General features: G+C 47.8%; 1 protein-coding gene across 1 annotated transcript in view; it reads left to right on the top strand.

Moving 5' to 3' along the window:
• The window catches only part of LOC138853753 (insulin-like peptide receptor), a 183,233-nt gene that overhangs the window by 120,045 nt on the left and 36,581 nt on the right, over nt 1–26,607 (top strand). Inside the window, exon 4 of the mRNA XM_070092244.1 lies at nt 10,748–10,888. Within this exon, the coding sequence (XP_069948345.1) occupies nt 10,748–10,888 (141 nt within the window). The remainder of the gene's footprint in view (nt 1–10,747; nt 10,889–26,607) is intronic.

Genomic DNA, 26,607 nt, shown 5'->3' with positions numbered 1-26,607 from the left:
TGACTGACATGAATGTTTGTCATACTGCCTCTTACTGCCTCTGCTGACTGACATGAATGTTTGTCATACTGCCTCTTACTGCCTCTGCTGACTAACATGAATGTTTGTCATACTGCCTCTTACTGCCTATGCTGGCTGACATGAATGTTTGTCATGCTGCCTCTTACTGCCTCTGCTGACTGACATGAATGTTTGTCATACTGCCTCTTACTGCCTCTGCTGACTGACATGAATGTTTGTCATACTGCCACTTACTGCCTCTGCTGACTGACATGAATGTTTGTCATACTGCCTCTTACTGCCTCTGCTGACTGACATGAATGTTTGTCATACTGCCACTTACTGCCTCTGCTGACTGACATGAATGTTTGTCATACTGCCTCTTACTGCCTCTGCTGACTGACATGAATGTTTGTCATACTGCCACTTACTGCCTCTGCTGACTGACATGAATGTTTGTCATACTGCCTCTTACTGCCTCTGCTGACTGACATGAATGTTTGTCATACTGCCACTTACTGCCTCTGCTGACTGACATGAATGTTTGTCATACTGCCTCTTTCTGCCCCTGCTGACTGACATGAATGTTTGTCATACTGCCTCTTACTGCCCCTGCTGACTGACATGAATGTTTGTCATACTGCCTCTGCTGACTGACATGAATGTTTGTCATACTGCCTCTTACTGCCCCTGCTGACTGACATGAATGTTTGTCATACTGCCTCTTACTGCCCCTGCTGACTGACATGAATGTTTGTCATACTGCCTCTGCTGACTGACATGAATGTTTGTCATACTGCCTCTTACTGCCTCTGCTGACTAACATGAATGTTTGTCATACTGCCTCTTACTGGCTCTGCTGACTAACATGAATGTTTGTCATACTGCCTCTTACTGCCTCTGCTGACTAACATGAATGTTTGTCATACTGCCACTTACTGCCTCTGCTGACTGACATGAATGTTTGTCATACTGCCTCTTACTGCCTCTGCTGACTGACATGAATGTTTGTCATACTGCCTCTTACTGCCCCTGCTGACTGACATGAATGTTTGTCATACTGCCTCTTACTGCCTCTGCTGACTGACATGAATGTTTGTCATACTGCCTCTTACTGCCCCTGCTGACTGACATGAATGTTTGTCATACTGCCCCTGCTGACTGACATGAATGTTTGTCATACTGCCTCTTACTGCCTCTGCTGACTGACATGAATGTTTGTCATACTGCCTCTTACTGCCTCTGCTGACTGACATGAATGTTTGTCATACTGCCACTTACTGCCTCTGCTGACTGACATGAATGTTTGTCATACTGCCTCTTACTGCCCCTGCTGACTGACATGAATGTTTGTCATACTGCCTCTTACTGCCTCTGCTGACTGACATGAATGTTTGTCATACTGCCTCTTACTGCCTCTGCTGACTGACATGAATGTTTGTCATACTGCCTCTTACTGCCTCTGCTGACTAACATGAATGTTTGTCATACTGCCACTTACTGCCTCTGCTGACTGACATGAATGTTTGTCATACTACCTCTTACTGCCTCTGCTGACTGACATGAATGTTTGTCATACTGCCTCTTACTGCCTCTGCTGACTGACATGAATGTTTGTCATACTGCCTCTTACTGCCTCTGCTGACTGACATGAATGTTTGTCATACTACCTCTTACTGCCTCTGCTGACTGACATGAATGTTTGTCATACTGCCTCTTACTGCCTCTGCTGACTGACATGAATGTTTGTCATACTGCCTCTTACTGCCCCTGCTGACTGACATGAATGTTTGTCATACTGCCTCTTACTGCCCCTGCTGACTGACATGAATGTTTGTCATACTGCCTCTTACTGCCCCTGCTGACTGACATGAATGTTTGTCATACTGCCCCTGCTGACTGACATGAATGTTTGTCATACTGCCTCTTACTGCCTCTGCTGACTGACATGAATGTTTGTCATACTGCCTCTTACTGCCCCTGCTGACTGACATGAATGTTTGTCATACTTCCTCTTACTGCCTCTGCTGACTGACATGAATGTTTGTCATACTGCCTCTTACTGCCTCTGCTGACTAACATGAATGTTTGTCATACTGCCTCTTACTGCCTCTGCTGGCTGACATGAATGTTTGTCATACTGCCTCTTACTGCCTCTGCTGACTGACATGAATGTTTGTCATACTGCCTCTTACTGCCTCTGCTGACTAACATGAATGTTTGTCATACTGCCTCTTACTGCCTCTGCTGACTGACATGAATGTTTGTCATACTGCCTCTTACTGCCTCTGCTGACTGACATGAATGTTTGTCATACTGCCTCTTACTGCCTCTGCTGACTGACATGAATGTTTGTCATACTGCCTCTTACTGCCTCTGCTGACTGACATGAATGTTTGTCATACTGCCTCTTACTGCCTCTGCTGGCTGACATGAATGTTTGTCATACTGCCTCTTTCTGCCTCTGCTGACTGACATGAATGTTTGTCATACTGCCTGTTACTGCCTCTGCTGACTAACATGAATGTTTGTCATACTGCCACTTACTGCCTCTGCTGACTGACATGAATGTTTGTCATACTGCCTCTTACTGCCTCTGCTGGCTGGCATGAATGTTTGTCATACTGCCTCTTACTGCCTCTGCTGACTGACATGAATGTTTGTCATACTGCCTCTTACTGCCCCTGCTGACTGACATGAATGTTTGTCATACTGCCTCTGACTGCCCCTGCTGACTGACATGAATGTTTGTCATACTGCCTCTTACTGCCTCTGCTGACTGACATGAATGTTTGTCATACTGCCTCTTACTGCCCCTGCTGACTGACATGAATGTTTGTCATACTGCCTCTTACTGCCTCTGCTGGCTAGCATGAATGTTTGTCATACTGCCTCTTACTGCCTCTGCTGACTGACATGAATGTTTGTCATACTGCCTCTTACTGCCCCTGCTGACTGACATGAATGTTTGTCATACTGCCTCTGACTGCCTCTGCTGACTGACATGAATGTTTGTCATACTGCCTCTTACTGCCCCTGCTGACTGACATGAATGTTTGTCATACTGCCTCTTACTGCCTCTGCTGACTGACATGAATGTTTGTCATACTGCCTCTTACTGCCCCTGCTGACTGACATGAATGTTTGTCTTACTGCCTCTGACTGCCCCTGCTGACTGACATGAATGTTTGTCATACTGCCTCTTACTGCCTCTGCTGACTGACATGAATGTTTGTCATACTGCCTCTTACTGCCCCTGCTGACTGACATGAATGTTTGTCATACTGCCTCTTACTGCCTCTGCTGACTGACATGAATGTTTGTCATACTGCCTCTTACTGCCCCTGCTGACTGACATGAATGTTTGTCATACTGCCTCTTACTGCCTCTGCTGACTGACATGAATGTTTGTCATACTGCCTCTTACTGCCTCTGCTGACTGACATGAATGTTTGTCATACTGCCTCTTACTGCCCCTGCTGACTGACATGAATGTTTGTCATACTGCCTCTGACTGCCCCTGCTGACTGACATGAATGTTTGTCATACTGCCTCTTACTGCCTCTGCTGACTGACATGAATGTTTGTCATACTGCCTCTTACTGCCTCTGCTGACTGACATGAATGTTTGTCATACTGCCTCTGACTGCCCCTGCTGACTGACATGAATGTTTGTCATACTGCCTCTTACTGCCTCTGCTGACTGACATGAATGTTTGTCATACTGCCACTTACTGCCTCTGCTGACTGACATGAATGTTTGTCATACTGCCTCTTACTGCCTCTGCTGACTGACATGAATGTTTGTCATACTGCCTCTTACTGCCTCTGCTGACTGACATGAATGTTTGTCATACTGCCTCTTACTGCCCCTGCTGACTGACATGAATGTTTGTCATACTGCCTCTTACTGCCCCTGCTGACTGACATGAATGTTTGTCATACTGCCTCTTACTGCCCCTGCTGACTGACATGAATGTTTGTCATACTGCCCCTGCTGACTGACATGAATGCTTGTCATACTGCCTCTTACTGCCTCTGCTGACTGACATGAATGTTTGTCATACTGCCTCTTACTGCCCCTGCTGACTGACATGAATGTTTGTCATACTGCCTCTTACTGCCCCTGCTGACTGACATGAATGTTTGTCATACTGCCTCTTACTGCCCCTGCTGACTGACATGAATGTTTGTCATACTGCCTCTTACTGCCTCTGCTGACTGACATGAATGTTTGTCATACTGCCTCTTACTGCCTCTGCTGACTGACATGAATGTTTGTCATACTGCCTCTTACTGCCTCTGCTGACTGACATGAATGTTTGTCATACTGCCTCTTACTGCCTCTGCTGACTGACATGAATGTTTGTCATACTGCCTCTTACTGCCTCTGCTGACTGACATGAATGTTTGTCATACTGCCTCTTACTGCCTCTGCTGACTCTTCTCTCTTTCACTGACATCTAACTGTGGCACTTGTGTTCTATTACTCACTCTCACTCACTCACTCTCTCACTCTCTCACTTACTCACTCACTCAATCACTCACTCACTCACTCACTCAGTCATTCCCTCACTCACGCACACTCTCACTCACTCCCACACTCATTCCTTCACTCACTCACTCACTCACACACACACACTCACTCACTCCTTCATTCGATCACTCAGTCACTCAATCGCTTACCCACTCACTCAAACACACACTCACTCACATACTCACACACTCACACACTCACTCACACACTCACTCACACACTCACACACTCACACACTCACTCACGCACTCACTCACACACTCACACACACATTCACACACTCACTCACACTCGCATACACTCACACACTCGCTCACACACTCACACACTCACTCACACACTCTTTCACACACTCGCTCACACACTCACACACTCACTAACACACTCACACACTCACACACTCACACACTCACACACACACTCACACACTCACACACTCACAGACACACACGCAAACACACTCACACTCTCACACACTCATTCACACACTCACACACTCACACACACTCACACACACATACTCACACACTCACACACTCTCACACTCACACACTCACACACTCACTCACTCACACACTCACACACTCACTCACACTCTCACACACTCGCACACTCACTCACACACTCACTCACACACTCACACACACACTCACACACTCACTCACACACTCACAGACTCACTCACACACTCACTCACACACTCACTCACACACTCACACACACACTCACACACTCGCTCACACACTCACACACTCACTCACACACTCACTCACATACTCACTCACACACTCACACACTCACAGACTCACACACTCACACACACACTCACACACTCACACACTCACACACACACACGCAAACACACTCACACACTCACACACTCATTCACACACTCACACACTCACACACACTCACACACACATACTCACACACTCACACACTCTCACACTCACTCACACACTCACTCACTCAGACACTCACACACTCACTCACACACTCACACTCGCACACACACTCACACACTCACAAACTCACAAACTAACTCACACTCTCTCACACACTCACTCACACACACACTCACACACACTCACACACTCACACACACACTCGCACACTCACACACACCCTCACACACTCACACACTCACTCACACACTCACTCACTCACACACACATTCACACACTAACTCGCACACTCACACACTCACACACTCATTCACACACTCACACACACACTCACACACTCACTCACACGCTCACTCACACACTCACTCTCACATTCACTCACACACTCACACACACTCACACACTCACACACTCACGCACACACACTCACACACTCACATACTCATACACTCACTCACACACTCACTCACACACTCGCTCACACACACACACACACTCACTCACACACTCACACACACACTCACACACTCACTCACACACTCAAACACACACTCACACACTCATTAACACACTCACTCATACACTCACTCACACACTCACTCACACACACACTCACAGGCTTACACACTCACTCACACACTCACTCACACACTCACACACTCACACACTCACACACTCACACACTCACGCACTCACTCACACACTTACACACTCACACACTTACTCACACACACACTCACACACTCACACACACACTCACACACTCACTCGCACGCTCACTCACACACTCACACACTCACTCACACACTCACTCACACACACACTCACACACTCACTCTTTCACACACACACTCAAACACTCATTCATACACTCACTCACACACTCACACACTCACACACACACTCACACACTCACACACTCGCACACTCACTCACATACTCACACACTCACTCACACACTCACTCACACACTCACACACTCACTCACACACACACTCACTCACACACTCTCACACTCACTCACACACTCACACACACACTCACACACTCACACACTCACACACTCCCACACTCACTCACACACTCACTCACACACACACACTCACACACACCCTCACACACACACACACTCACGCACACACTCACACACTCACACACTTACACACTCACACACACACTCACACACACACTCACACACACACACACACACTCACACACTCACTCCCACACTCACTCACACACTCACTCACACTCTCACTCACACACTCACACACACACTCACAGGCTCACACACTCACTCAGACACTCACACACACTCACACACTCACATACTCACTCACACACTCATACACTCACGCACTCACTCACACACTTACACACTCACACACTCACTCACACACACACTCACACACTCACTCACACTCTCACTCACACTCTCACTCACACACTCACTCACACACTCACTCACACACGTACTCACACACACACTCACACACTCACTCATACACTCACTCACACACTCACACACTCACACACTCACTCACACACTCACACACTCACTCACACACTCACACACTCACTCCCACACTCACTCACACACTCACTCACACACTCACTCACACACTCACACACACCCTCACACACACTCACACACTCACACACACACTCACACACTCACACACACACACTCACACACTCACACACTCACACACTCACACACTCACACACTCACACACTCACACACACTCACACACTCACACACACACTCACACACTCACACACACACACTCACACACTCACACACTCACACACTCACACACTCACACACTCACTCACACATACACTCACGTGTGTTTTGTGAGTGAGATAAAAATTAAAAGCTTTTTCCTACGAAACATAAACATTCAGCCAACCCTCCCTCCCTCCCTCCCTCCCTCCCTCCCTCCCTCCTTCCCTCCTTTCCTCCCTCCTTCCCTCCCTTCCTCCCTCCTTCCCTCCCTCCCTCCCTCCCTCACTCCCACCCTCACTACCTTCCTCCCTCCCTCCCTCTCTCCCTCCCACTCTCCCTCCCACCCTCCCTCCCTCCCTCCCACCCTCCCTTCCTCTCTCCCTCCCTCCCTCCCTTCCACCCTCCCTCCCTTCCTCCCTCTTTCCCACACTCCCTCCCTCTTTCCCACCCTCCCTCCCTCCCTCCCTCCCTCTTTCCCACCCTCCCTCCCTCTTTCCCACCCTCCCTCCCTCCCTTCCACCCTCCCTCCCTCCCTCCCTCCCTCCCTCTTTCCCACCCTCCCACCCTCCCTCCCTCTTTCCCACCCTCCCTCCATCTCTCCCTGCCTCCCTCTCTCCCACCCTCCCTCCCACCCTCCCTCCCTCCCTCCCTCTATCCCTCCCTCCCATCCTTCCTACCTTCCTTCCTTCCTTCTTTCGTCCCTCCCTTCCTTCCTTCCTTCTTACCTTCCTTCCTTCCTTCCTTCCTTCCTTCCTTCCTTTCTTCTTTCTTTCCTTCCTTCCTCCCTCCCTTCCTTCCTTCCTTCCTTCCGTCCTTTCTTCCTTTTTTCCTTCCTTCCTTCCTTCCATCCTACCTTCCTTCATTCCTAATATCCTTCATTCCTTCCTTCCTTCCTTAATTCCTTCCTTCCTTCCTTCATTCTTTCCTTCCTTAATTTCTTCCTTTCTTCCTTCCATCCTACCTTCCTTCATTCCTAATATCCTTCTTTCCTTCCTTCCTTCCTTCCTTCCTTCCTTCCTTCCTTCCTTTCTTCCTTCCTTCCTTTCTCCGTTCCTTCCTTCCTTCATTCCTTCCTTCTTTCCTTCCTTCCTTCTTTCCTTCCTTCTTTCTTTAATTCCTTCCTTCCTTCCTTCCTTAAATCCTTTCTTTCTTCCTTCCTTCCTTCCTTCCATTCTTTCTTCCTTCCTTCTTTTCCTCCTCCCTTCATTCCTTCCTTCCTCCCTCCGTTCCTTCCTCCCTGCCTTCCTTCTTTCCTTCCTTCCTCCATTCCTTCCTTCCTTCCTCCGTTCCTCCCTTCCTTCCTTCCTTCCTTCCATTCTTCCTTCCTTCCTTCTTTTCCTCCTCCCTTCATTCCTTCCTTCCTCCCTCCCTCTCTTCCTTCCTTCCTTCCTTCCTTCCTCCCTCCCTTCCTTCCTTCCTTCCTTCCTCCGTTCCTCTCTTAATTCCTTCCTTCCTTCCATTCTTCCTTCCTTCCTTCTTTTCCTCCTCCCTTCATTCCTTCCTTCCTCCCTCCCTCCCTCTCTTCCTTCCTTCCTTCCTTCCTCCCTCCCTTCCTTCCTTCCTTCCTTCCTCCGTTCCTCTCTTCCTTCCTTCCTTCCTTCCTTCCTTCCTTCCCTCCTCCTTTCCTCCCTTCCATCCTCCCTTCATTCATTCCTTCCTGCTTCCCTTCCTTCCTTCTTTTCCTCCTCCCTTCATTCTTTCCTTCCTTCCTCCCTTCCTTCCTTCCTTCCTTCCTCTCTCCCTTCCTCCACCCTTCCTTGCTTCCTTCCTTTCTTCCATCCTTCTCTTTTTTCCTTCCTTCCTTCCTTCCCTCCTTCATTCCTTCCCTCCTTCGTTCCTTCCTTCCTTCCTTCCTTCCTTCCTTCCTTAATTCCTTCCTTTCTTCCTTTCTTCCTTTCTTCCTTCGTTCCTTCCATTCTTCCTTCCTTCCTTCTTTTCGTCCTCTCTTCATTCCGTCCTTCCTCCCTCCCTCCCTTCCTTTCTCCCTCCCTTCCTTCCTTCCTTCCTTCCTCCCTCCCTTCCTTCCTTCCTTCCTCCGTTCCTCCCTTCCTTCCTTCCTTCCTTCCTTCCTTCCATACTTCCTTCCTTCCTTCTTTTCCTCCTCCCTTCATTCCTTCCTTCCTCCCTCCATCCCTTCCTTCCTTCCTTCCTCCGTCCCTTCCTTCCTTTCTTTTTTCCTTCCTTCCTCGTTTCCTCCCTTCCTTCCTTCCTTCCTTCATTCCTTCCTACCTCCCTTCATTCCTTCTTTTCCTCCTCCCTTCCTTCCTTCCTTCCTTCCTTCCTTCCTTCCTTTCTTCCTTCCTTCCTCTCTCCCTTCCTCCACCCTTCCTTCCTTCCCTCCTTTCTTCCATCCTTCCCTCTTTCCTTCCTTTCTTCCTTCCCTTCATTCCTTATCTCCTTCCTTCCCTCCTTCCGTCCTTCCTTCCCTCCTTCCCTCCTTCCTTCCATCTTTCTTTCCTCCCTTCCTTCCTTTCTTCCTTCCTTCCTTCATTCCTTCTTTCCTTCCTTCCTCCGTTTCTCCCTTCCTCCCTTCCTCCCTTCCTTCCTTCCTCGCTTTTTTCCTTCCTCCCTCCCTTCCTTCCTCCCTTCCTTCCTTCCTTCCTTCCTCGCTTTTTTCCTTCCTCCCTCCCTTCCTTCCTCCCTTCCTTCCTTCCTTCCTTCCTTCCTTCCTTCCTTCCTTTTTTTCTTACTTCCTTCATTCGTTCGTTAGTTCGTTCATTAGATCGTTCGTTGATTCCTTCCTTCGTTCCTTCCTTCCTTCCTTCCTTCCTTTTTTCTTACTTTCTTCATTCGTTCGTTCGTTTGATCGTTCGTTGATTCCTTCCTTCGTTCCTTCCTCCCTTCCTTCCTCCCTTCCTTCCTCCCTTCCTTCCTTTCTTCCTTCCTTACTTATTCCCCCCTTCCTTCCTCCCTTCCTTTCTTCCTTCCTTCTTTCCTTACTTCCTTCATTCGTTCGTTCGTTCGTTCGTTCGTTCGTTCGCTCCTGCCTTCCTTCCTCCCTTCCTCCTTCGTTACTTCCTTCCTTCCTCTCTTCCTTCCTTCCTTCATCCCTTCCTTCAGGCTTATCTCCCAGTCTTCATTTATTCACTCTTTCTTTCTATGCTTCTTTCCTCTTCCTTCCTCTTCCTTCCTCTTCCTTCCTCTTCCTTCCTCTTCCTTCCCCCTCCTTTCTCAGGTAATTGGTAATTATGTTCTTCGTTCCTCAAGTGACTGGTAATTATGTTCTTCCTTCCTCAGGTGACTGGTAATTATGTTCACTCTTCCTCAGGTGACTGGTAATTATGTTCTTCCTTCCTCAGGTGACTGGTAATTATGTTCATTCTTCCTCAGGTGACTGGTAATTATGTTCTTTCTTTCTCAGGTAATTGGTAATTGTTCTTCCTTTCCCTGATGATTAGTAACTATGTTCTTCCTTCCTCAGGTGACTGGTAATTATGTTCTACCTTCCTCAAGTGACTGGTAATTATGTCTCACCTTCCTCAGGTGACTGGTAATTATGTCTCAACTTCCTCAGGTAACTAATAATTACGTCTCACCTTCCTCGGGTGGCTAGTAATTATGTTCTACCTTCGTCAGGTGACTGGCTATGTACTGCTGTACAGACTGTCGTACCTACGTACGTTCCGGCACCTACTTCCGCGCCTGGCAGTCATTAGGGGCGATAATCTCTTCCACGGGCACTCCCTTGTGGTCTTCGGCAACATTTTCTTACGAGAAGTAAGTGTCTTGGCCACTTTCTTACAAGTGGTAAGTGTCTTGGTCACTTTCTTGTAAAAAGTATGAATCTGTTACTTTCTTTCAAGAGGTAAGTGTCCTGATTACTTTCTCACTAAATGTAATGCATCTTGATCACTTCTAGGCAAGTGGTAAGTGTCTTAGTCACTTTCTAACAAGTGGTAAGTGTCTTAGTCACTTTCTTACAAGTGCTAAGTGTTTTAGTCACTTTCTTACAAGTGGTAATTGTCTTGGTCACTTTCTAACAAGTGGTAAGTGTCTAAGTCACTTTCTTACAAGTGGTAAGTGTCTAAGTCACTTTCTTACAAGTGGTAATTGTCTTGGTCACTTTCTAACAAGTGGTAAGTGTCTAAGTCACTTTCTTACAAGTGGTAAGTGTCTTAGTCACTTTCTTACAAGTGGTAAGTGTCTTAGTCACTTTCTAACAAGTGGTAAGTGTCTTAGTGACTTCCTTACAAGTGCTAAGTGTCTTAGTCACTTTCTTACAAGTGGTAATTGTCTTGGTCACTTTCTAACAAGTGGTAAGTGTCTAAGTCACTTTCTTACAAGTGGTAAGTGTCTTAGTCACTTTCTTACAAGTGGTAAGTGTCTTAGTCACTTTCTTACAAGTGGTAAGTGTCTTAGTCACTTTATTACAAGTGATAACTGTCTTGGTCACTTTCTAACAAGTGGTAAGTGTCTAAGTCACTTTCTTACAAGTGGTAAGTGTCTTAGTCACTTTAATACAAGTGATAAGTGTCTTGGTCACTTTCTAACAAGTGGTAAGTGTCTAAGTCACTTTCTTACAAGTGGTAAGTGTCTTAGTCACTTTCTCACAAGTGGTAAGTGTCTTAGTCACTTTCTTACAAGTGGTAAGTGTCTTAGTCACTTTCTTACAAGTGGTAAGTGTCTTAGTCACTTTCTAACAAGTGGTAAGTGTCTTAGTCACTTTCTTACAAGTGGTAAGTGTCTTAGTCACTTTCTTACAAGTGGTGAGTGTCTTAGTCACTTTCTAACAAGTGGTAAGTGCCTTAGTCACTTTCTTACAAGTAGTAAGTTTCTTAGTCACTTTCTTACAAGTGGTAAGTATCCTAGTCACTTTCTTACAAGTGGTAAGTGTCTTAGTTACTTTCTTACAAGTGGAAAGTGTCTTAGTCACTTACAAGTGGTGAGTGTCTTAGTCATTTTCTTACAAATGTAAGTGTCTTAATCACTCTCTGACAAGTGGTAAGTGTCTTAGTCACTTTCTTACAAGTGGTAAGTGTCTTTGTCACTTTCTTACAAGTGGCAAGTGGCTTAGTCACTTTCATTCAAGTGGTAAGTGTCTTAGTCACTTTCTAAAAAGTGGTAAGTGTTTTAGTCACTTTCTAACAAGTGGTAAGTGTCTTAGTCACTTTCTTACAAGTGGTAAGTGTCTAAGTCACTTTCTTACAAGTGGTAAGTGTCTTAGTCACTTTCTAAGAAGTGGTGTCTTAGTCACTTTCGTACAAGTGGTAAGTGTCTTAGTCACTTTCTAAGAAGTGGTAAGTGTCTTAGTCACTTTCTAAAGAGTGGTAAGTGTCTTAGCCACTTTCTTACAAGTGGTAAGTGTCTTAGTCACTTTCTAACAAGTGGAAGTGTCTTAGTCACTTTCTTACAAGTGCTAAGTGTCTTAGTCACTTTCTAACAAGTCGTTAGTGTCTTAGTCACTTTCTAACAAGTGGTAAGTGTCTTAGTCACTTTCTTATAAGTGGTAAGTGTCTTAGTCACTTTCTAACAAACGCTAAGTGTCTTAGTCACTTTCTAACAAGTCGTAAGTGTCTTAGTCACTTTCTAACAAGTGGTAAGTGTCTTAGTCACTTTCTAAGAAGTAGCAAGTGTCTTAGTCACTTTCTTACAAGTAGTAAGTGTCTTAGTCACTTTCTAACAAGTTGTAAGTGTCTTAGTCACTTTCTAAGAAGGGGTAAGTGTCTTAGTCACTTTCTTACAAGTGGTAAATGTCTTAGTCACTTTCTAAGAAGTGGCAAGTGTCTTAGTCACTTTCTTACAAGTAGTAAGTGTCTTAGTCACTTTCTAACAAGTAGTAAGTGTCTTAGTCACTTTCTAAGAAGGGGTAAGTGTCTTAGTCACTTTCTTACAAGTGGTAAGGGTCTTAGTCACTTTCTAACAAGTGGTAAGGGTCTTAGTCACTTTCTATCAAGTGGTAAGTGTCTTAGTCACTTTCTTACAAGTGGTAAGTGTCTTAGTCACTCTCTAACAAGTGGTAAGTGTCTTAGTCACTTTCTAACAAGTGGTAAGTGTCTTAGTCACTTTCTAACAAGTGGCAAGTGTCTTACTCACTTTCTTACAAGTGGTAAGTGTCTTAGTCACTTTCTAACAAGTGGTCAGGGTCTTAGTCACTTTCTATCAAGTGGTAAGTGTCTTAGTCACTTTCTTACAACTGGTAAGTGTCTTAGTCGCTCTCTAACAAGTGGTAAGTGTCTTGGTCACTTTCTTTCAAGTGGTAAGTGTCTTAGTCACTTTCTATCAAGTGGTAAGTGTCTTAGTCACTTTCTTACAAGTGGTAAGTGTCTTAGTCACTTTCTTACAAGTGGTAAGTGTCTTAGTCACTTCTTAAAAGTGGTAAGTGTCTTAGTCACTTTCTAACAAGTGGTAAGTGTCTTAGTCACTTTCTAACAAGTGGTAAGTGTCTTAGTCACTTTCTTACAAGTGGTAAGTGTCTTAGTCACTTTCTTACAAGTGGTAAGTGTCTTAGTCACTTTCTTACAAGTGGTAAGTGTCTTGGTCACTTTCTTACAAGTGATAAGTGTATTAGTCACTTTCTAACAAGTGATAAGTGTATTAGTCACTTTCTTACAAGTGGTAAGTGTCTTAGTCACTTTCTAACAAGTGGTAAGTGTCTTAGTCACTTTCTTACAAGTGGTCATTGTCTTAGTCACTTTCTAACAAGTGGTCATTGTCTTAGTCACTTTCTAACAAGTGATAAGTGTATTAGTTACTTTCTTCCAAGTGGTAACTGTCTTAGTCACTTTGTTACAAGTGGTAAGTGTCTTAGTCACTTTCTAACAAGTGATGAGTGTATTAGTCACTTTCTAACAAGTGGTAAGTGTCTTAGTCACTTTCTAACAAGTGATAAGTGTCTTAGTCACTTTCTAACAAGTGGTAAGTGTCTTAGTCACTTTCCTACAAATGGTAAGTGTCTTAGTCACTTTCTAACAAGTGGTAAGTGTCTTAGTCACTTTCTAACAAGTGGTAAGTGTCTTAGTCACTTTCTAACAAGTGATGAGTGCATTAGTCACTTTTTAACAAGTGGTAAGTGTCTTAGTCACTTTCTAACAACTGATGAGTGTATTAGTCACTTTCTAACAAGTGGTAAGTGTCTTAGTCACTTTCTAACAAGTGATAAGTGTATTAGTCACTTTCTAACAAGTGGTAAGTGTCTTAGTCACTTTCTAACAAGTGATAAGTGTATTAGTCACTTTCTAACAAGTGATAAGTGTATTAGTCACTTTCTAACAAGTGGTAAGTGTCGTAGTCGTTTTCTTAGCTTGCCAATAAAGTTAGGAATCCTTAACCTGTAAATAGCTTGTCAATAAAGCTAGATGTGTGATTCTAGAAAGATGTGCGTGACTAGACTAGTGATAATTCTAGAAAGTTGTGCGTGACTAGACTAGTGATAATTCTAGAAAGATGAGCGTGACTAGACTAGTGATAATTCTTGAAAGATGTTTGTGACCAGGCTAGAGATAATTCTAGAAAGATGTGCGTGACTAGACTAGTGATAATTCTAGAAAGTTGTGCGTGACTAGACTAGTGATAATTCTAGAAAGATGTGCGTGACTAGACTAGTGATAATTCTAGAAAGATGTGCGTGACTAGACTAGTGATAATTCTAGAAAGATGTGCGTGACCAGACAAGTGATAATTCTAGAAAGATGTGCGTGTCTAGACTAGTGATAATTCTAGAAAGATGTGCGTGTCTAGACTAGTGATAATTCTAGAAAGATGTGCGTGACCAGACAAGTGATAATTCTAGAAAGATGTGCGTGACTAGACTAGTGATAATTCTAGAAAGATGTGCGTGACTAGACTAGTGATAATTCTAGAAAGATGTGCGTGACCAGACAAGTGATAATTCTAGAATGATGTGCGTGACTAGACTAGTGATAATTCTAGAAAGATGTGCGTGATTAGACTAGTGATAATTCTAGAAAGATGTGCGTGACTAGACTAGTGATAATTCTAGAAAGATGTGCGTGACCAGACTAGTGATAATTCTAGAAAGATGTGCGTGACTAGACTAGTGATAATTCTAGAAAGATGTGCGTGACCAGACAAGTGATAATTCTAGAAAGATGTGCGTGACCAGACAAGTGATAATTCTAGAATGATGTGCGTGACCAGACAAGTGATAATTCTAGAAAGATGTGCGTGACTAGACTAGTGATAATTCTAGAAGGATATGCGTGACCAGACAAGTGATAATTCTAGAAAGATGTGCGTGACTAGACTAGTGATAATTCTAGAAAGATGTGCGTGACCAGACAAGTGATAATTCTAGAAAGATGTGCGTGACCAGACTAGTGATAATTCTAGAAAGATGTGCGTGTCTAGACAAGTGATAATTCTAGAAAGATGTGCGTGACTAGACTAGTGATAATTCTAGAAAGATGTGCGTGACCAGACAAGTGATAATTCTAGAAAGATGTGCGTGTCTAGACTAGTGATAATTCTAGAAAGATGTGCGTGACCAGACTAGTGATAATTCTAGAAAGATGTGCGTGACCAGACTAGTGATAATTCTAGAAAGATGTGCGTGTCTAGACTAGTGATAATTCTAGAAAGATGTGCGTGACCAGACTAGTGATAATTCTAGAAAGATGTGCGTGACCAGACTAGTGATAATTCTAGAAAGATGTGCGTGACCAGACAAGTGATAATTCTAGAAAGATGTGCGTGTCTAGACTAGTGATAATTCTAGAAAGTTGTGCGTGACTAGACTAGTGATAATTCTAGAAAGATGTGCGTGACTAGACTAGTGATAATTCTAGAAAGATGTGCGTGACTAGACTAGTGATAATTCTAGAAAGTTGTGCGTGACTAGACTAGTGATAATTCTAGAAAGATGTGCGTGACTAGACTAGTGATAATTCTTGAAAGATGTTTGTGACCAGGCTAGAGATAATTCTAGAAAGATGTGCGCGACAAGACTTGTGTCAGTACTAGACACTTGTGCTTGACTAGACTAGTGATAATTCTAGAAAGTTGTGCGTGACTAGACTAGTGATACTTCTAGAACGATGTGCGTGACTAGACTAGTGATAATTCTAGAACGATGTGCGTGACTAGACTAGTGATAATTCTTGAAAGATGTTTGTGACCAGGCTAGAGATAATTCTAGATAGATGTGCGCGACAAGACTTGTGTCAGTACTAGACACAATATAGACAACAGAACAAGCAGCAGAGTTCACACACCTGCTGACTCTCACGACATTCAAATTAGCTTGAAAAATAGAGAATAATAAAAATAATTAATGAAAACAATAAATTTTTGACATCAACTTGTGACGGCTGAAGCATCCTCCAGCATCCCTCATTGTGAGGGAGAACAGCCTCCAGCATCCCTCATTGTGAGGGAGAACAGCCTCCAGCATCCCTCATTGTGAGGGAGAACAGCCTCCAGCATCCCTCATTGTGAGGGAGAACAGCCTCCAGCATCCCTCATTGTGAGGGAGAACAGCCTCCAGCATCCCTCATTGTGAGGGAGAACAGCCTCCAGCATCCCTCATTGTGAGGGAGAACATCCTCCAGCATCCCTCATTGTGAGGGAGAACAGCCTCCAGCATCCCTCATTGTGAGGGAGAACAGCCTCCAGCATCCCTCATTGTGAGGGAGAACAGCCTCCAGCATCCCTCATTGTGAGGGAGAACAGCCTCCAGCATCATTCATTGTGAGGGAGAACAGCCTCCAGCATCCCTCATTGTGAGGGAGAACAGCCTCCAGCATCCCTCATTGTGAGGGAGAACAGCCTCCAGCATCCCTCATTGTGAGGGAGAACAGCCTCCAGCATCCCTCATTGTGAGGGAGAACAGCCTCCAGCATCCCTCATTGTGAGGGAGAACAGCCTCCAGCATCCCTCATTGTGAGGGAGAACAGCCTCCAGCATCCCTCATTGTGAGGGAGAACAGCCTCCAGCATCCCTCATTGTGAGGGAGAACAGCCTCCAGCATCATTCATTGTGAGGGAGAACAGCCTCCAGCATCCCTCATTGTGAGGGAGAACAGCCTCCAGCATCCCTCATTGTGAGGGAGAACAGCCTCCAGCATCCCTCATTGTGAGGGAGAACAGCCTCCAGCATCCCTCATTGTGAGGGAGAACAGCCTCCAGCATCCCTCATTGTGAGGGAGAACAGCCTCCAGCATCATTCATTGTGAGGGAGAACAGCCTCCAGCATCCCTCATTGTGAGGGAGAACAGCCTCCAGCATCCCTCATTGTGAGGGAGAACAGCCTCCAGCATCCCTCATTGTGAGGGAGAACAGCCTCCAGCATCATTCATTGTGAGGGAGAACAGCCTCCAGCATCCCTCATTGTGAGGGAGAACAGCCTCCAGCATCCCTCATTGTGAGGGAGAACAGCCTCCAGCATCCCTCATTGTGAGGGAGAACAGCCTCCAGCATCCCTCATTGTGAGGGAGAACAGCCTCCAGCATCCCTCATTGTGAGGGAGAACAGCCTCCAGCATCCCTCATTGTGAGGGAGAACAGCCTCCAGCATCCCTCATTGTGAGGGAGAACAGCCTCCAGCATCCCTCATTGTGAGGGAGAACAGCCTCCAGCATCCCTCATTGTGAGGGAGAACAGCCTCCAGCATCCCTCATTGTGAGGGAGAACAGCCTCCAGCATCCCTCATTGTGAGGGAGAACAGCCTCCAGCATCATTCATTGTGAGGGAGAACAGCCTCCAGCATCCCTCATTGTGAGGGAGAACAGCCTCCAGCATCCCTCATTGTGAGGGAGAACAGCCTCCAGCATCCCTCATTGTGAGGGAGAACAGCCTCCAGCATCCCTCATTGTGAGGGAGAACAGCCTCCAGCATCCCTCATTGTGAGGGAGAACAGCCTCCAGCATCCCTCATTGTGAGGGAGAACAGCCTCCAGCATCCCTCATTGTGAGGGAGAACAGCCTCCAGCATCCCTCATTGTGAGGGAGAACAGCCTCCAGCATCCCTCATTGTGAGGGAGAACAGCCTCCAGCATCCCTCATTGTGAGGGAGAACAGCCTCCAGCATCCCTCATTGTGAGGGAGAACAGCCTCCAGCATCCCTCATTGTGAGGGAGAACAGCCTCCAGCATCCCTCATTGTGAGGGAGAACAGCCTCCAGCATCCCTCATTGTGAGGGAGAACAGCCTCCAGCATCCCTCATTGTGAGGGAGAACAGCCTCCAGCATCCCTCATTGTGAGGGAGAACAGCCTCCAGCATCCCTCATTGTGAGGGAGAACAGCCTCCAGCATCCCTCATTGTGAGGGAGAACAGCCTCCAGCATCCCTCATTGTGAGGGAGAACAGCCTCCAGCATCCCTCATTGTGAGGGAGAACAGCCTCCAGCATCCCTCATTGTGAGGGAGAACAGCCTCCAGCATCCCTCATTGTGAGGGAGAACAGCCTCCAGCATCCCTCATTGTGAGGGAGAACAGCCTCCAGCATCCCTCATTGTGAGGGAGAACAGCCTCCAGCATCCCTCATTGTGAGGGAGAACAGCCTCCAGCATCCCTCATTGTGAGGGAGAACAGCCTCCAGCATCCCTCATTGTGAGGGAGAACAGCCTCCAGCATCCCTCATTGTGAGGGAGAACAGCCTCCAGCATCCCTCATTGTGAGGGAGAACAGCCTCCAGCATCCCTCATTGTGAGGGAGAACAGCCTCCAGCATCCCTCATTGTGAGGGAGAACAGCCTCCAGCATCCCTCATTGTGAGGGAAAACAGCCTCCAGCATCCCTCATTGTGAGGCAGAACAGCCTCCAGCGTCCCTCATTGTGAGGGAGAACAGCCTCCAGCATCCCTCATTGTGAGGGAGAACAGCCTCCAGCGTCCCTCATTGTGAGGGAGAACAGCCTCCAGCATCCCTCATTGTGAGGGAGAACAGCCTCCAGCGTCCCTCATTGTGAGGGAGAACAGCCTCCAGCATCCCTCATTGTGAGGCAGAACAGCCTCCAGCGTCCCTCATTGTGAGGGAGAACAGCCTCCAGCATCCCTCATTGTGAGGGAGAACAGCCTCCAGCGTCCCTCATTGTGAGGGAGAACAGCCTCAAGCATCCCTCATTGTGAGGGAGAACAGCCTCCAGCGTCCCTCATTGTGAGGGAGAACAGCCTCCAGCATCCCTCATTGTGAGGGAGAACAGCCTCCAGCGTCCCTCATTGTGAGGGAGAACAGCCTCCAGCGTCCCTCATTGTGAGGGAGAACAGCCTCCAGCGTCCCTCATTGTGAGGGAGAACAGCCTCCAGCGTCCCTCATTGTGAGGGAGAACAGCCTCCAGCGTCCCTCATTGTGAGGGAGAACAGCCTCCAGCGTCCCTCATTGTGAGGGAGAACAGCCTCCAGCGTCCCTCATTGTGAGGGAGAACAGCCTCCAGCGTCCCTCATTGTGAGGGAGAACAGCCTCCAGCGTCATTCATTGTGAGGGAGAACAGCCTCCAGCGTCCCTCATTGTGAGGGAGAACAGCCTCCAGCGTCCCTCATTGTGAGGGAGAACAGCCTCCAGCGTCCCTCATTGTGAGGGAGAACAGCCTCCAGCATCCCTCATTGTGAGGGAGAACAGCCTCCAGCATCCCTCATTGTGAGGGAGAACAGCCTCCAGCATCCCTCATTGTGAGGGAGAACAGCCTCCAGCATCCCTCATTGTGAGGGAGAACAGCCTCCAGCATCCCTCATTGTGAGGGAGAACAGCCTCCAGCATCCCTCATTGTGAGGGAGAACAGCCTCCAGCATCCCTCATTGTGAGGGAGAACAGCCTCCAGCGTCCCTCATTGGGAGGGAGAACAGCCTCCAGCGTCCCTCATTGTGAGGGAGAACAGCCTCCAGCGTCCCTCATTGGGAGGGAGAACAGCCTCCAGCGTCCCTCATTGTGAGGGAGAACAGCCTCCAGCGTCCCTCATTGGGAGGGAGAACAGCCTCCAGCGTCCCTCATTGTGAGGGAGAACAGCCTCCAGCGTCCCTCATTGTGAGGGAGAACAGCCTCCAGCATCCCTCATTGTGAGGGAGAACAGCCTCCAGCATCCCTCATTGTGAGGGAGAACAGCCTCCAGCATCCCTCATTGTGAGGGAGAACAGCCTCCAGCATCCCTCATTGTGAGGGAGAACAGCCTCCAGCATCCCTCATTGTGAGGGAGAACAGCCTCCAGCATCCCTCATTGTGAGGGAGAACAGCCTCCAGCATCCCTCATTGTGAGGGAGAACAGCCTCCAGCATCCCTCATTGTGAGGGAGAACAGCCTCCAGCATCCCTCATTGTGAGGGAGAACAGCCTCCAGCATCCCTCATTGTGAGGGAGAACAGCCTCCAGCATCCCTCATTGTGAGGGAGAACAGCCTCCAGCATCCCTCATTGTGAGGGAGAACAGCCTCCAGCATCCCTCATTGTGAGGGAGAACAGCCTCCAGCATCCCTCATTGTGAGGGAGAACAGCCTCCAGCATCCCTCAAGGCACCAGAGTTCTTCTCCAGTATCAAGGCACCAGAGTGCTTCTCCAGTATCAAGGCACCAGAGTTCTTCTCCTGTATCAAGGCACCAGAGTGTTTCTCCAGTATCAAGGCACCAGAGTGCTTCTCCAGTATCAAGGCACCAGAGTGCTTTTCCAGTATCAAGGCACCAGAGTGCTTCTCCAGTATCAAGGCACCAGAGTGCTTCTCCAGTATCAAGGCACCAGAGTGCTTCTCGAGTATCAAGGCACCAGAGTGCTTCTCGAGTATCAAGGCACCAGAGTGCTTCCCCAGTATCAAGGCACCAGAGTGCTTCCCAAGTATCAAGGCACAAAAGTCCTTCCCCAGTATCAAAGCACCAAAGTGTTTTTCCAGTATCAAGGCACCAGAGTGCTTCTCCAGTATCAAGGCACCAGAGTGCTTCTCCAGTATCAAGGCACCACAGTGCTTCTCCAGTATCAAGGCACCAGAGTGCTTCTCCAGTATCAAGGCACCAGAGTGCTTCTCCAGTATCAAGGCACCAGAGTGTTTCTCCAGTATCAAGGCACCAGAGTGCTTCTCCAGTATCAAGGCACCAGAGTCCTTCTCCAGTATCAAAGCACCAGAGTGCTTCTCCAGTATCAAGGCACCAGAGTGCTTCTCCAGTATCAAGGCACCAGAGTGCTTCTCCAGTATCAAGGCACCAGAGTGCTTCTCCAGTATCAAGGCACCAGAGTGCTTCTCCAGTATCAAGGCACCAGAGTGCTTCCCCAGTATCAAGGCACCAGAGTGCTTCCCAAGTATCAAGGCACAAAAGTGCTTCCCCAGTATCAAGGCACCAAAGTGTTTTTCCAGTATCAAGGCACCAGAGTGCTTCTCATCAGGCACCAGGTGGCTACTCAGTATCAAGGCACCGGGGTGCTATAAAGTATCAGCGCGCAGGTGCTTCTCAGTATCAAAGCACCCAGGTGCTTCTCTGATATCAAGGCACCAGGTGCTTCTCCGCTATCAGGCACCAGGTGCTTCTCAGTATCAAGGCGCAGAATTGGCTTCTCCAGTATCAAGGCACCGGGGTGCTTCTCGGCTCTGCAAAGGGCACCAGTGCTTCTCAGTATCAAGGCGCAGAGTGCTTCTCCAGTATCAAGGCAGAGTGCTTCTGCCAGTATCAAGGCGCAGGTGCTTCTCCAGTATCAAGGCACCAGAGTGCCACAAATATCAAGGCACAAAAATTAGCTACCACAGTATCAAGGCACCAGGTGCTTCCCAATCAAGGCACAAAGTCCTTCCCCAGTATCAAAGCACCAAAAGTGTTTTTCCAGTATCAAGGCACCAGGAGATTGGCATACTCAGTATCAAGGCACCAGAGTGCTTCTCCAGTATCAAGGCAATAAAGTGCTTCTCCAGTATCAAGGCACCAGGGTGTTTCTCCAGTATCAAGGCACCAGAGTGCTTCTCCAGAATCAAGGCACCAGAGTGCTTCTCCAGTATCAAGGCACCAGAGTGCTTCTCCAGTATCAAGGCACCAGAGTGCTTCTCCAGTATCAAGGCACCAGAGTGCTTCTCCAGTATCAAGGCACCAGAGTGCTTCTCCAGTATCAAGGCACCAGAGTGCTTCTCCAGTATCAAGGCACCAGAGTGCTTCTCCAGTATCAAGGCACCAGGGTGTTTCTCCAGTATCAAGGCACCAGAGTGCTTCTCCAGTATCAAGGCACCAGAGTGCTTCTCCAGTATCAAGGCACCAGAGTGCTTCTCCAGTATCAAGGCACCAGAGTGCTTCTCCAGTATCAAGGCACCAGAGTGCTTCTCCAGTATCAAGGCACCAGAGTGCTTCTCCAGTATCAAGGCACCAGAGTGCTTCTCCAGTATCAAGACACCAGAGTGCTTCTCCAGTATCAAGGCACCAGAGTGCTTCTCCAGTATCAAGGCACCAGAGTGCTTCTCCAGTATCAAGGCACCAGAGTGCTTCTCAAGTATCAAGGCACCAGAGTGCTTCTCCAGTATCAAGGCACCAGAGTCCTCCTCCAGTATCAAGGCACCAGAGAGCTTCTCCAGTATCAAGGCACCAAGGTGCTTCTCCAGTATCAAGGCACCAGGGTGCTTCTCCAGTATCAAGGCACCAGAGTGCTTCTCCAGTATCAAGGCACCAAAGTCCTTCTCCAGTATCAAGGCACCAGAGTCCTTCTCCAGTATCAAGGCACCAGAGTGCTTCTCCAGTATCAAGACACCAGAGTGCTTCTCCAGTATCAAGGCACCAGAGTGCTTCTCCAGTACCAAGGCACCAGAAAGCTTCTCCAGTATCAAGGCACCAGAGTGCTTCTCCAGTATCAAGGCACCAGAGTGCTTCTCCAGTATCAAGGCACCAGAGTGCTTCTCCAGTATCAAGGCACCAGAGTGCTTCTCCAGTATCAAGGCACCAGGGTGCTTCTCCAGTATCAACGCACCAGAGTGCTTCTCCAGTATCAAAGCACCAGAGTGCTTCTCCAGTATCAAGGCACCAGAGTGCTTCTCCACTATCAAGGCACCAGAGTGCTTCTCCAGTATCAAGGCACCAGAGTGCTTCTCCAGTATCAAGGCACCAGGGTGCTTCTCCAGTACCAAGGCACCAGAGTGCTTCTCCAGTATCAAGGCACCAGAGTGCTTCTCCAGTATCAAGGCACCAGAGTGCTTCTCCAGTATCAAGGCACCAGAGTGCTTCTCCAGTATCAAGGCACCAGAGTGCTTCCCAAATATCAAGGCACAAAAGTGCTTCCCCAGTATCAAGGCACCAAAGTGTTTTTCCAGTATCAAGGCACCAGAGTGCTTCTCCAGTATCATGGCACCAGAGTGCTTCTCCAGTATGAAGGCACCAGAGTGCTTCTCCAGTATCAAGGCACCAGAGTGCTTCTCCAGTATCAAGGCACCAGAGTTCTTCTCCTGTATCAAGGCACCAGAGTGTTTCTCCAGTATCAAGGCACCAGAGTGCTTCTCCAGTATCAAGGCACCAGAGTGCTTCTCCAGTATCAAGGCACCAGAGTGCTTCTCCAGTATCAAGGCACCAGAGTGCTTCTCTAGTATCAAGGCACCAGGGTGTTTCTCCAGTATCAAGGCACCAGAGTGTTTCTCCAGTATCAAGGCACCAGAGTGCTTCTCCAGTATCAAGGCACCAGAGTGCTTCTCCAGTATCAAGGCACCAGAGTGCTTCTCCAGTATCAAGGAACCAGAGTGCTTATCCAGTATCAAGGCACCAGAGTGCTTATCCAGTATCAAGGCACCAGAGTGCTTCTCCAGTATCAAGGCACCAGAGTGCTTCTCCAGTATCAAGGCACCAGAGTGCTTCTCCAGTATCAAGGCACCAGAGTGCTTCTCCAATATCAAGGCACCAGAGTGCTTCTCCAGTATCAAGGCACCAGAGTGCTTCTCCAGTATCAAGGCACCAGAGTGCTTCTCCAGTATCAAGGCACCAGAGTGCTTCTTCAGTATCAAGGCACCAGAGTGCTGCTCCAGTATCAAGGCACCAGAGTCCTCCTCCAGTATCAAGGCACCAGAGAGCTTCTCCAGTATCAAGGCACCAGGGTGCTTCTCCAGTATCAAGGCACCAGAGTGCTTCTCCAGTATCAAGGCACCAGGGTGCTTCTCCAGTATCAAGGTACCAGAGTGCTTCTCCAGTATCAAGGCACCAGAGTCCTTCTCCAGTATCAAGGCTCCAGAGTGCTTCTCCAGTATCAAGGCACCAGAGTGCTTCTCCAGTATCAAGGCACCAGGGTGCTTCTCCAGTATCAAGGCACCAGAGTGCTTCTCCAGTATCAAGGCACCAGAGTCCTTCTCCAGTATCAAGGCACCAGAGTCCTTCTCCAGTATCAAGGCACCAGAGTGCTTCTCCAGTATCAAGGCACCAGGGTGCTTCTCAAGTATCAAGGCACCAGGGTGCTTCTCCAGTATCAAGGCACCAGAGTGCTTCTCCAGTATCAAGGCACCAGAGTGCTTCTCCAGTATCAAGGCACCAGAGTGCTTCTCCAGTATCAAGGCACCAGAGTGCTTCTCCTGTATCAAGGCACCAGAGTGCTTCTCCAGTATCAAGACACCAGAGTGCTTCTCCAGTATCAAGGCACCAGAGTGCTTCTCGAGTATCAAGGCACCAGAGTGCTTCCCTAGTATCAAGGCACCAGAGTGCTTCCCAAGTATCAAGGAACAAAAGTGCTTCCCCAGTATCAAAGCACCAAAGTGTTTTTCCAGTATCAAGGCACCAGAGTGCTTCTCCAGTATCAAGGCATCAGAGTGCTTCTCCAGTATCAAGACACCAGAGTGCTTCTCCAGTATCAAGGCACCACAGTGCTTCTCCAGTATCAAGGCACCAGAGTGCTTCTCCAGTATCAAGGCACCAGAGTGTTTCTCCAGTATCAAGGCACAAGAGAGCTTCTCCAGTATCAAGGCACCAGTGTCCTTCTCCAGTATCAAAGCACCAGAGTGCTTCTCCAGTATCAAGGCACCAGAGTGCTTCTCCAGTATCAAGGGACCAGAGTGTTTCTCCAGTATCAAGGCACCAGAGTGCTTCTCCAGTATCAAGGCACCAGAGTGCTTCCCCAGTATCAAGGCACCAGAGTGCTTCCCAAATATCAAGGCACAAAAGTGCTTCCCCAGTATCAAGGTACCAAAGTGTTTTTCCAGTATCAAGGCACCAGAGTGCTTCTCCAGTATCATGGCACCAGAGTGCTTCTCCAGTATCAAGGCACCAGAATGCTTCTCCAATATCAAGGCACCAGAGTGCTTCTCCAGTATCAAGGCACCAGAGTGCTTCTCCAGTATCAAGGCACCAGAGTGCTTCTCCAGTATCAAGGCACCAGAGTGCTTCTCCAGTATCAAGGCACCAGAGTGCTTCTCCAGTATCAAGGCACCAGAGTGCTTCTCCAGTATCAAGGCACCAGAGTGCTTCTCTAGTATCAAGGCACCAGGGTGTTTCTCCAGTATCAAGGCACCAGAGTGTTTCTCCAGTATCAAGGCACCAGAGTGCTTCTCCAGTATCAAGGCACCAGAGTGCTTCTCCAGTATCAAGGCACCAGAGTGCTTCTCCAGTATCAAGGCACCAGAGTGCTTATCCAGTATCAAGGCACCAGAGTGCTTCTCCAGTATCAAGGCACCAGAGTGCTTCTCCAGTATCAAGGCACCAGAGTGCTTCTCCAGTATCAAGGCACCAGAGTGCTTCTCCAGTATCAAGGCACCAGAGTGCTTCTCCAGTATCAAGGCACCAGAGTGCTTCTCCAGTATCAAGGCACCAGAGTGCTTCTTCAGTATCAAGGCACCAGAGTGCTGCTCCAGTATCAAGGCACCAGAGTCCTCCTCCAGTATCAAGGCACCAGAGAGCTTCTCCAGTATCAAGGCACCAGGGTGCTTCTCCAGTATCAAGGCACCAGAGTGCTTCTCCAGTATCAAGACACCAGGGTGCTTCTCCAGAATCAAGGCACCAGAGTGCTTCTCCAGTATCAAGGCACCAGAGTCCTTCTCCAATATCAAGGCTCCAGAGTGCTTCTCCAGTATCAAGGCACCAGAGTGCTTCTCCACTATCAAGGCATCAGAGTGCTTCTCCAGTATCAAGGCACCAGAGTGCTTCTCCAGTATCAAGGCACCAGAGTGCTTCTCCAGTATCAAGGCACCAGAGTGCTTCTCCAGTATCAAGGCACCAGAGTGCTTCCCAAATATCAAGGCACAAAAGTGCTTCCCCAGTATCAAGGCACCAAAGTGTTTTTCCAGTATCAAGGCACCAGAGTGCTTCTCCAGTATCATGGCACCAGAGTGCTTCTCCAGTATCAAGGCACCAGAGTGCTTCTCCAGTATCAAGGCACCAGAGTGCTTCTCCAGTATCAAGGCACCAGAGTTCTTCTCCTGTATCAAGGCACCAGAGTGTTTCTCCAGTATCAAGGCACCAGAGTGCTTCTCCAGTATCAAGGCACCAGAGTGCTTCTCCAGTATCAAGGCACCAGAGTGCTTCTCCAGTATCAAGGCACCAGAGTGCTTCTCCAGTATCAAGGCACAAGAGTGCTTCTCCAGTATCAAGGCACCAGAGTGCTTCTCTAGTATCAAGGCACCAGGGTGTTTCTC

The sequence above is a fragment of the Cherax quadricarinatus genome, chromosome 39 (assembly GCF_038502225.1).
Source record: "Cherax quadricarinatus isolate ZL_2023a chromosome 39, ASM3850222v1, whole genome shotgun sequence".
Taxonomy (NCBI): Eukaryota; Metazoa; Arthropoda; class Malacostraca; order Decapoda; family Parastacidae; genus Cherax; species Cherax quadricarinatus.
Note: the sequence above shows the minus strand (reverse complement) of the source record. Positions and strands in the feature narration are given on the sequence as shown.